Source organism: Acanthaster planci, linkage group LG10, assembly GCF_054643075.1.
Source record: "Acanthaster planci isolate LZ-2023a linkage group LG10, COTS_SCS, whole genome shotgun sequence".
NCBI lineage: Eukaryota > Metazoa > Echinodermata > Asteroidea > Valvatida > Acanthasteridae > Acanthaster > Acanthaster planci.
This window is the reverse complement of record NC_141786.1, coordinates 10,337,275-10,349,436: the sequence shown is the minus strand read 5'-3', so window position 1 is coordinate 10,349,436 and position 12,162 is coordinate 10,337,275. Positions and strand designations below refer to the sequence as shown.

Genomic DNA, 12,162 nt, shown 5'->3' with positions numbered 1-12,162 from the left:
AAACTGAAGTTTTCTGCAAATCTTAAATGGCGTTAAAATGGCTTTGCATTCGAGTTTGCCTGAATTATACTTATGAATCTGCCCGTGAATGACTCCATTCCAAGCTTATAAGCGATCTGTAAAACAAAAGAACAAATGAAGGCATCACCGAACATTTCTTGTATTATATGCCAGTAGACAATAGAATCGTTTCTTAAGGTCAGTGCTGGGCTTTTATGATGCTGGATTGCTACGTTTTGCGGAGTTGCATAACAACATTGTGAACAATTATACTGGTAGGAAGTGCGCGGTGTGTCAGAGTACGCCCCAGTCGATGCGTTTTACGAGCTTTAAATGGCCGGTATAACTACAGTTGGTTTTAATCCACAAAGGTGAACTGCCAAGTGGCTTCTATTGTTCTTCCGGACTTGAGATTTCTGCAAACCTTTGGCTACCAGCACCATTGGTTATCATCACGTTGCTGGGTGACACTCCGTGTGACTATCGGCCACTTTATGTTCCACCTTAGTTTCTGCTGCGGCGTGCTCTTCGAAGGAGGTAAGAATGCACGAGTCGTGATTTTGCATTTCGTTTCTTCTCTTGTCAGTACACGAATCGTTTCTAAAACATCAGTTGAAGTTACTTTGGCCAATTTCGTTTAAAGAATTAAGTTTAGTTACTGCTGTTCAACGCGTGGTTGAACAAGTGTTTTTTTTTCAACCTAAAATGCGGTAGTTAACCTCATACACGTATCGCACCTGTCCATTTACAAAAAAACCACTAGGCCGACATTAAAAGGTCGTTTTGGGAAAAAAATGATAAATTATTTTCCTTTCCTGCAGTATAGGTTGCGATGAAGCACTAACGCATTCATGCCCAATAGTGCTTCAGTCAAATTTCACGTCAAAACAACTCTCCAGCAGTGGCGTAGCTAGGATTTTACTGGTGTGTGTGTGTGGGGGGGGCATTTTTTGTTAGCCTTATTCAGTATCCATTCATCGGTTTTTTTTCACTGGGGGCACCAGGAATTGGGGGGGGGGCATGTGCCACCGCTCTCCATTGAGAGTGGGAATGTTTTCGATGTGTGACCCGGTACATTGAAATCAGGAAAAAGTTGTCAATTGACTTTTTGAGATGTCGTCGTATGCCCCGCAAAAGATCGTAAGCGCTCGTACGCCCTTTTGCTGGGAAGCATGATCACAGCAGAAAAATGTTCCCGGCAAAATGGGCGTAAGAAACACACTCTCTTTATTTAGTAAAAATGGATATAATTTACTACAAAATCAACACAGGATGTACCATACAAAAGCAACCTTTAAACAACTCATTGAAGGACTTGGGAATTTTTTTTGTACTTTTTGCAAAGAAATCTTCATATTTCGTTAAAATATAACAGTTACATACATACGTCCTTTTGCCAGGATTTTTTTTCAGGGATCATGCTTCCTGGCAAAAGGTTACAAGCGCTTGCGTCCTTCTTCTAGGCTAACGACGATACATGGTCAGAAAGAGAATTTCATCAGCTTTCAAATGGTACGCATTACAAGTGTGTTGATGGTAACCTTTCATACATTGGCCTACACTTCCAAAATATACAGAAATCGCCACGTCGATTTTTTAACATTTACCCACATTCCACTTCACTCGGTCATCACGTGAAACGGCCTCAGCGACTTTTACGATCTACCGGGTAACATATGTGCCGATCCGCCCTAAAAAAATTACTTGGTCTGACGTCATATTGGCGTTCGTGTTCTCTTGTATGCCACTGTGGTAATCAGCCTCCGGGCTAAATTTCTATATACGAAGAAACAAACTTGCTGATCATGACTGTGGTTGCTAGACAAATTAAAGTGAAAAATCCTGTCTGTCAGTTCTGGAATTGAGTATTGAAGCAGGATAATACTAACTGCAAGATTAAGAATTCTTTTTTGGTTGGTCTTAACTTTTGTGTAATATTTCCTGACTATTTTTACACGCGTTTAAAGTTATTGGTCTTATTTCTTGTACTCATAAAATATAATAAATGAACACTTTTAAGCTTTGTGCAACACTGGTTGTTCACAACAGTGCGCGTCTACGAGTCTGCAACGCACTGGCCAACCACGATGCGCGAAATCTGTCGACCAAATGCTCGTTTTGAAAGGGTCGACAGATTTCGAGCACTGGATTGGCCAACGCGTTGCAAACTCTTGGAACGCACTATTGTAAATTGCCCGTATTCAAGATAGTTGACAAGCCGTTAATGTTCGTCAGTGACTGACGACCGTCAGCTGTTGTTTGCGCTATTCAGGCTACTGCCATACCAATTAAAGCCAACCATCCAACCCAAACTATGAGCTCGGTGGCCCAATGCAATGTTGGCGCTGCTAAGCTTGAGGTAATGAGCTTGAAAGCTTGCAATTTCCTTTTTCAAGTGAAGAGTAAATCTTCAAACATTCACCTTGCCAAGATGAAAACGTTGATTTTTATATAGTGTACACACACACTGAGAAAACCGTGCGGTGAACAATGTTCCTCTAATCTGTGCCAGTAATTTATGCACGTATGCATTGTGAAATCTGGTGCATTATAGAACTGATTTGGTTGTCAAAAACTGATACCCAAGCATGTAGAAGAACTAAGCAGATATACTCTCCGGAGGCAAATGAGTTGCAGGACTTAACGTGAATATATTCAGTCCGTTTGCTGGTGTATGAAATAGCGATCCGTACGTAACAAATAGTGATCTGTAAGAACGAAATAGTAATCTGTTCGTGCGAAATAGTGATCCGTACGTACGAAATAGTGATCCGTACGTACCAAATAGTAATCTGTAAGAACGAAATAGTGATCCGTACATACGAAATAGTGATCCGTACGTACGAAATAGTGATCCGTAAGTACGAAATAGTGATCCGTACGTACGAAATAGTGATCCGTACGTACGAAATAGTGATCCGTAAGTACGAAATTGTAATCCGTACGTACGAAATAGTAATCCATACGTACGAAATAGTAATCCGTACGTACGAAATAGTAAGCCTAATCCGTTGCCGAGCACAAGTGTAACGTAGAAGAAAAGATGAATAATTTGTCGATAAAAATCGATCCTGCAGGCTTAACAACATCTACCTCTCTTTCTGAAAATGGCTTCTAAAGAATTACATAGGACTTACCACACCGCTAGTAGGGAACTGCCCAAACTCTCCGTGCAGATGACATGGCTCTACCCGTCACAGTCGTACGCTAGATAGGTACATCTCGTAGTCAAGGAGTGCGCCCTCTCTTGTACTTTACAAATGGATGGAACCATTTTCGCCGTCGGGGTGGCCAGAACGTTAGATAGAGTACAGAAGTAGGCTTCGGAAACAGCATGTTCCGTCTTCCCGCGTCCCATCTTCCCCCAATGTACCCTACGTATGAATTAAAATATTTCTTACTATTTCCTAACTACATTTCCATAAGAATCTCCTGTTAGTTCAGAGAGAAAAATTAACAGTAGAATATGCTGTCCCAAAACATCAACTTCTGTAATGCCAATTGACAGCTGTTACTTTTAACAGACATTTTTTTAACAGTGGTATGCTTCTGTATGATTTTAATTTGAAATTTTGTAATCTGTCCGCCCCGAGGGCTATGTCAAATAATGGGTTGAACTCTTGGAGATAGACTGGAATAGCTATTCTTCAACTAGCATGAGGGTCGTTGATTTACTGAACGCACAGGAGTTTACATTACTGAAGCAGCAATTTCACGAGGCTATTGCCGTAAAACAGAACTGAAACGCTGTAGATTTCCAAATAGATGTAAATTTACGGTATGGCTGCCGCATTTTTACGAATCATCGATTTTAAATTACATCAGCGGGAGCGTTATTTGTTAACTTTAATTTAACGATTTATGTAATTTTACAGTAAAGAGTAAAAAGGGTTTTACGGGATAGTGCTGGCGTCCAAACGGCCATGAAATTCCCTTAAAAAAGATTTTGTGTTTTTGCAGTGTATGTAGGATACAAGATCAGCCGACCGGGACAGAGTTAAGGTCCAGTTATTTTGTCATGGTGACAGAGTTGCCCGCATTTTCCTTGAAACGTGATATCCAGACGTCCTTGTACGTATCCATGAATATTTATGTCCGGTGAACTTTCTGCGGGTAGCTGAAATCAGAACAGCACTTTGGTACATTATGCTTCCCCCCAAATAAGGAATTGAAAACAAACCTCCCTTTTTAACATTTGGTTTAAAACATTGATTTCCCTCCAAACGGCTTCCTTTTGTGCAGAAATTAGAGTGGCAATCCACGCAGAGCTATGGCTCTCTATAGCACAAGGCTTCTCCTGGTAGTCTTTCCCATGGTGGCGTTCCTCCTCCCTTGGCAAGGCGAGCTGACCCAGGCGGCTGGGCAGCAGCGACTCAAGCTCCTCTACTACACCGCCTCGGACGACGGAAGCCACCACCTGACCAACACCAAGATCGCCGAAGCCCTGGTCCGGAGGGGCCATGACGTCACCTTCCTCCTCAGCAGCAGCTGTACCAAGTGGAGAAACACCAGCGGCGCCAACCTGTTCAAGTTTTTCGTCTTCCAGTCAAGGTACACGGAGGAGGAACGGACTCAAAACCTGCGAGAGATCTCCCGCCTGGGCCTGAGAGGAGAGCTGAGGGGCTTCGTCAATGCCATGAAATTCTACCTCAAGCAGAGGTTTTTCGGCGACAAAAGGTCCAGCAAGGTGCTGTTTGATTTCCACTTTAGCGAGTGCAACAGCCTGCTTGGGGATAACACGACGATACAAGCCCTGAAGCAGGAGAGATACGACCTGCTGGTCGGGGAGGATCTGTCTGATTGCCAGCCGCTCTTGGCGGAGATCCTGGGCATCAGGTTTGTCCTGATCAGCGGAACGGGAATTATTCCGTCCAAGGGAAACTGGTACGTGCTGGTGTATACTTTATTTTTGGAAAAAGGGCAGTCGGTTGATATAATGAACCAGTTCAGAAAATGCCTCTCTTCTCGACAACTGAACATCACATTGAGTGTTTTGGGGAGACGTGAAGTTTCACCGAGACAAATCTCTGTCTGGTTCCACGCCTACTTTATTCAGACACAGTACTATTTGGGACTTCTTTCCGGTTAAAACATCAAAGATAAAAAAAATTACATACCCTGCAATTTAACCTGGGATTCCATTTAAAACATGAAAGGATGGATAATGTTTTTGTAGGAAAATTGCCCACTTCCGATCTAATCCTAGGATCCAACTGTAATCACGCACCTTTAACGCCCGCCGCCTAAGAATGTCACCCACTCAATCCCGAGATCAGACGGAGGTGTTAAGCATTTCTTTCGTAAAGTATGCTTATCGGTTCAATAACAGCTGTCTTTGTCTTCTTCACAAGAAAATGTGTGCTTTGTCGACGCCACAAAAACTACACTTGAAAACGAGAGTTAATGTTTTATTTTTGGTTACACGGTGTCGGAGCTGTTGATTAGACGTAACTCTGTCCAGATCTGTCAGGTAATGCATGTATTTAAAGTAATAATCGAAGCGATTAACAGAGCCCCGGCGTTTGTTCCCTAAAGTTCTATATCGAGCTTGAGGGACTTGGACCAAATGGTTACCTACGCCACGCCTTACCGGCCAAAGAGGTTACAGCGGTCCCAGATTTGAACATTACTTGTCTACATGTTTTTGCAACTTAATTTCTTCTCCTCTTTAAAGTGATCAAACTATTTGACGTCCCACGTAACGATTGTCATTGAACAGGACACTATTCATTGTGTGTGTGTGTTTTTCCCAAATTATGGATCCAATGTTGGCTGATTTAAAATATCTGTATTAAACTCATGCTTACTTTCTTAACATTAACAGCATTACAAATCATCAAAGTACATAAAATTTTCGAGAGTCAAGACCCTAAAACTGGCGAAGATGTTATTTCAGAAATAGCTGTCGGACTGAGGTCTGTACCTAGGATGATATCACACCTTTGTTGTTAAATATGCAAATTTATACTAGCACAGCAATAAAAGCCACTTAAATGCCCTCGAAATTCAGGCCGACAATGCCGGAAAAGTGTTTACAGAATGACAAATTTACATTCCGATAACAAGTAGATTACACAGCCCCTTATTGTAACCTAATCCCAAATGTAAAAGACCAACCCCCTTGGATTATTAACTTCACTGCAAAGCATGCCCCAGAACTGTTTTACGTGGGGTGTTCCTTCTGACATTCTCTTTGGAAATTTAACTAATTATAACTCTGATTTAACGGTTACCAAGTCTTTCTGACATGTCACCAATCGATCACATCTCACTGATTTAATGACCAGATTTGCTTATTCACACACTGTAAAGATTAAAGGTTTGATCAATCAAAATGCCATCGTTGCCTGACGATATATCATCATTTTTGTCAGCAACAATTTTGCTCTACGTAACAGGTACGGCATTCCAAGGCATCCAGCCTACATTCCCGAGCGCCATGTGGGACTGAGCGACACCATGGATTTGCCGCAGCGGACACTGAATGCATACGCGTACATCATCTACGACGCCCTCAGACGAGTGACTCTCTGGAAATATGAGGACCTCCAAAGGCAGTACAACCTCCGCCCGGAGAAGCGAATGCCGGAGATGTTGGCTGGGGCCCAACTGTGGCTCTTCTACGGGGACTTTGGGTTAGAGTACGCCCGGCCAATGCAACCGAACGCAATGTTCCTAGCTTCGCCGATGCTGGGGCTTCCTTCCGAGGAAACGGTGAGCACACATTCCATCTGAATCAATCGTTCGCTAGCATAATGCCTAGGGCGCTCTCACTGGCTCAGGTGACCCAACATAGGCATTTTCTTTTAGATTTACATGTTTTATGGCAAGAGTTTTCATTAAAAGTGAAATACTGCTTTCGTTTTCACTTACAATTTTCATGTGTCTGATTCATTTGGTTGGCTCGTTGGTTGGTTTATGGTTTATTACATGTTGCCTTCTTGCAGCCATATGGCTGAATCATATACAAAGGCATTACAAAACAATCTATTTATACGTTTAAAAACACCAATTCACATTAAAAACATGCGATCAAACTTACAACAATCAAAGAAACTACCTGAGGAAGAGAAAGCAAGCTTGAACTCCGAAACACTCGACCACTAATCTTGAGCTTCGTTTGTAGTTAGCCAGCTACGGAAAACATTAGACATTTATAAAGATTTGGAAAATTTCACACAAATTTGTTCTCGTCTTTCTTGAAGTTCCATAAGTCGAGTGCCATCAATTAACCAACCAATAATGAATGACTCAGCAACTTTAGCAAAAAAGATCAGTTAACTTTATCCCAAGACGGAGGATTTGACTTTGGTATGGGAAATAATTGCCCGCTTCCATTGAAGTGGGACCACTCCTTGTTGGAACGAGGCATCCAGTAGTACTGAGTTTGCCGGCAAATTCTCGCACCAACTTAGCAGAAATTCCACTAGGACCGCCTGCCTTGGTGGAACCTAACCTGCGTAACTTATTGTACACTTCCCGTGGGTAAATCGTTGGGACGGGTGAAGGGGCAGAGAGAAATGCAGATAAGGCTGCCGCGGAGAATGGGGTCAATATCACCACTGACGGTGGTGAAATGTCCATTCAGGGAATCGGCAACACCCATCTTGCCATCGGGGTCTACATCAGGATGTGGTAACATTGGCAGTTGATGTTTACTTTTTGTGGTCACAACATGAATCTGTTGATACCAGATTTATGTAAATACTCCTTCCAGTCTATTTTTATTTCATCATTTTCGTCACCTTTACTTATTTTTATTTCGTGTTTTGTTTATTAATTGTTGTACCGATGAAGTTCTGTTGTTTGTCTTTGTCGTTTTTTTGTTTTAAAAACTCGCATTCTCTGCCAATTTACCTTCAGTTTTACCCCAGTTTCAACTCTCCCTCTGTTATTCAAGAAAACAATTTTTAATAACTATAACGATGACAATTCATGTATAACCTTTCAGAACAGATTGATTGGAAACCTACCTAATACTTCCCGGATGACATTCCAAATGCATGTATTTTCCCAAGGAAATAATTTTCTTCGCTGACAGTGGGATTCCGATGAGTGAGCATGTAATTCCATGGTCGTCAACGTGGTCCTCGTTTCAAAAGACAATGAACTCCGGGGAGTCCGGTTGGCCTAGTGGTTCCTTCTTCGCCTTCCATCTATGCGGTCCGGGCTCAATACGGGCGATTCACAATAGTGCGCCATCAAGACTTTGCAACACGTTGGCCAATCATAACGCGAGAAAGTTTTCGATCCTTTCCAAACGAGCATTGAGTCGACAAGTTTCGCTGTACCTGAGCACTGCGGTCATTTCGTCCATTTTAATTTTCACAAAGTGGATCTATTCTGAATTTCCCAACTTGAAAGATGTTTTTCTTATTTTTCTGTACTTTGGGAGCAAATTTTTGTAGAATCCTGGCCAATTGGCGCGTGTCACTTTGTGGAAACAGAAACATCATTCTACTTGTCACTAACTACCATCGGTAACTGGTTGTTTGTCCCCGGCGTTCGAGCGGTCGACCCACGAACAACAAATCGAGCTGTTCGTGAACATTCAAGATTAAGCCGCCCGAACTCAGCCATATAAACACATAGTATAACCGTGATTTTAAAAACCGTGGGCAAGCAGTGGACGAAACGGCAAATGACGGGGAGTTCAGTGCGAAATGCCCGTGATGTACTTAAGATTGCTTATATTTGTTTACATGTGCTGTTCCCTTTTTTACTCTCTGGTACTGCTATCTCTTCTTTTCAAAATTAATGTTCCAGCCGCAGTGTTTCGAATCTGCATGGGCCAAGTTAAGTAAACAGGGGATTTTGTTTCACGATTGAAAAATGGCTTCATAGCTTCATTTTATTGCTGGAGTTCTTCAACCGTGCGTACATTCCCTATACCGAGGGGTGAATTTGCCCCGGCTTTTTGGATTTAGTCGGGTGCCGTCTATGCTATGGGACCCCACTGTTGTTTTGAGTAGGAGCTGCCCATCTCGGGGTTTATATGTTTGTGGGTCGACAGATTTTGCGCGTTGTGATTAGCCAAAGCGTTGCAAACTCTTAGAGACGCACTATTGTGTCACATTTCGAGGCATCATTTTCCAGGTTAGTGTGAGATTCCGTGAAGATTACCAAGTGTTTCTCTCTTTGCCAACCAGGTGCCACAGGACCAGCAGGAGTTTCTCGATGCCGCCCACCAGGGCGTTGTTCTGTTTACACTAGGCGGTCACGTGAACGAGATGCAGACTGCACAGGCTCAGATGTTCGCGAACGGATTGGCCAAGCTGTCGCAGCGCGTGCTCTGGCAGTTCAGTGGCAGCGTGTCACATCTGCGCATTGGAGACAACACCAAAGTGGTGCAGTGGATTCCCCAACAGAAGATCATGGGTAGGTTCTGCCGCTGAATGAGGTGTGCATTCATCCGGCGTACTCTCCTGCACGAGGACGCTTCAGTGTATTCAATCTATATAGACCTTTTTCACCCACGTGACAGGATTGCTCTAATTGTACACCACCACGTGTGGACCGCCTCGGCCAGGGTGTGATAGCATATAATTCCCACGGGCAGCTTGAGCCACGAGCAAGCGCACGTGCGAACGCCGCGTGCTTGACTGATTTATCTTGAATAGGTAGATTACCGTCACAACACTCTCACATTACCATCACAACACGTGGCGGTCTAGCACGATTGTGACATCACAGGAAAAAGGTCTTTAGCTGCCTCCCCGGCGTCTTTTCAAGAATCATATACACGTGGGTGCATCAAGAGTGCCCGTATTTATATTACTGGAGTGTGCTTGCATGCTGGTATTACAAGTGATCTATTGTACTACTCACACGCATATTTCCACGTTTCTTTACAAAATTTCCAGCTCATCCCAACACCAAGGCTCTCTTGAGTCACGGTGGGCTGAACGGCATGTACGAGGCGGCTTGGTATGGTTTGCCGATGGTCGGCATACCACTCTTTGGAGACCACTTCGACAACATGGAGCGAGCCGTGTCCAAGGGAATGGCCCTGCAGCTAGACATTGTCGGGCTGACGGAGGAGGTCCTGTCCCAGACAGTTGATCAGGTCATCAAGGATCCAAGGTGCGTCATAATGTATTATGAAATTATTTTCGAAGATGCTGGCCATTGCACTTTGGTGGCCGTGAGGAAATTATGTTGGCCTCGATCAACCGGTGGATCTTTGCGATCAGCAGATCGATTGCGCCTGTTAAGTCACGAGACCTAGAGTGGGCGTTAAACATCAGCCTCTCATAACAAAGTGTGTTACAAGTGTTTTTTACCAAAAAATAAAGCCGGTGGTCGGAACCATGCTGACATCCGGAGTACTGTACTGACAACTTGCTTTAATTTTGGTAAATCGTTCTTGGTACATCTTTGGCTGTAGATTTCGCAAGAGGGCGCAGCACATCTCGAGAATTCTCCGCGACCAGCCAGTTATCCCGTCCGAGAAGGCGGCCCACTGGATCGAGCACGTGACCAAGTACGGTGGGGAGTATCTGCGCCCTCGTGCGGCCGACCTCAGCTGGATTGAGTACCACCTGGTGGACGTCTATGCATTCCTAGCCGCTATTTTGTTTATTGTTCTTGGCCTCCTGTTCCTCTGCCTCAGGGTCTGTCTTTGGCTTGCTTGCGGCCGAAATAAACAGGGCAAAATCAAAAGTAAAGCAGATTAGGAGAACAGACAAATAATCACCTTAGAGAGCACACAGCAAAACTAAAATGTTGAGCTTTTTTCGCCGGCCGACATAGGAAATGATCCTGCATGCGGTAGTGGATCGTTACCAACGACGTCTTACGGGCCCAACATTTTGTTAAGAATACTTTCCTTTCATTTTAAACGAGTCCGGTAAGATTACCTCATCTACGGAAAGCTCACTGGGATGCCACAGTTTTAGTAGTCTGCGGCTACGGGTTGGTAAATGTGGACTTTTGAAGTCGGTCTATGCACATATTGACCACTTTTATATCTCAGGGTGATTTGGTGCCACTAATCCTCCGATGAACCAGACAGCATTGTATTTAATCGAGGCCAGTGTTTGTTTAAATGATTACCAAGGACTGTTTCGCTCCCGCAAACCTTGCTAGTGGTTCTAGCACCACAAAGTTTGTACATCAACATCAACAGAGTAATTTTATCTAGCTCCAAGCCTTTCTGGCTCGTGCCTTCGTCATATCCGCGCACGCAGACTGAGTGCAAGCTCCCATTGGATGATCACTTAAGTTGCCATTACCCTCCGGTTCAATGGTTCCTTGTAGCTCTTTGTGCAGTGGGCGTGGTTTGATTTGAAGTGACGTCACACTTACGAGCTGGATGCATATGCAAATTATGCACATGCAATGTCTGCCCCAGACACAAATTCTTTAGCAATTTATTCTTTTTGTACTCCAGACCACTAATAAAGCTGCCAAAGACAATTAAATGATAGAAATCCCCGCTATAAAAGAGGGGTTTTTTGTTCAAATTTATCAGGTGTACAACACATATTTTCAAACCAAAGCCCATTTCCTCATATTTAATTTATGAAGATATTTCTCTCCAGAGATGATCATCCTTAGAACCAGTGGTTGAGCCAGTCGCCATTTTGAAAATAGCTGCTTACACTTCGTTGGAATTAGAGCAATACGGAGGACCCCGTTCTGTCTAATACTTTCGGAAAAACAAGCTAGCAGTCCCTCCGATAGCTTTTATTATTTTTTCTTCACAAACTCCCTGGTCCACATGCCTTGAAATGCTCTACTAGCAGAGAATTTGACAGCTTGCAAATCGTGATTCGGTCTGCGCAAACAATCTATGGCTTATTTACTGGCCTGCAAACTTCAGCATAAAAGCAGACTTTAAGGGCAATAAGCTTTTGGAAGTTAAATTTGAAAAAAAAGTCTGCTACACGAAGTTCTTAAAGTCCACGTGAACATGGCATTTTGAATTTTATATACTAAAGACAGTGTTGCTATACCTCGTGATTCGGGGCAAGCTTTTGCTTAGTTAGACGCCTTGCACGATAACACTGTTTTCAATGGATAAGAAGGACACAAAGGAACCAGCCCATTCCAGAGATGGTGGTCGTTATGCAAAAGCTTGCCCCGAATCACGAGCAACAGTGTCTTTAATCTGGGGAATTCAAATTGTTATATTCATTTTCAATCAGATAACACAGTGTA

The 12,162-nt window shown here is 43.3% G+C and overlaps 1 protein-coding gene across 1 annotated transcript; it reads left to right on the top strand.

The window, feature by feature from the left end:
- Positions 1-351: 351 nt before the first annotated feature.
- On the top strand, positions 352-11,030 carry LOC110983924 (UDP-glucuronosyltransferase 2B33-like). The gene is made up of 6 exons (XM_022243601.2): positions 352-537; positions 4,243-4,884; positions 6,399-6,714; positions 9,150-9,378; positions 9,864-10,083; positions 10,388-11,030. The coding sequence occupies exons 2-6, from the start codon at positions 4,271-4,273 to the stop codon at positions 10,674-10,676; spliced, it is 1,668 nt and encodes a 555-aa protein (XP_022099293.2). The 5' UTR covers positions 352-537; positions 4,243-4,270; the 3' UTR covers positions 10,677-11,030.
- The last annotated feature ends 1,132 nt before the right edge of the window (positions 11,031-12,162 follow it).

Bases quoted from the DNA above. Each gene is read 5' to 3' on its own strand.
- LOC110983924 (XM_022243601.2), top strand. From the start codon at position 4,271: ATGGCTCTCTATAGCACAAGGCTTCTCCTGGTAGTCTTTCCCATGGTG. The intron at 6,715-9,149 runs GTGAGCACACAT...TTTGCCAACCAG, and splicing joins GGCTTCCTTCCGAGGAAACG to GTGCCACAGGACCAGCAGGA. The intron at 10,084-10,387 runs GTGCGTCATAAT...CTTTGGCTGTAG, and splicing joins CAGGTCATCAAGGATCCAAG to ATTTCGCAAGAGGGCGCAGC.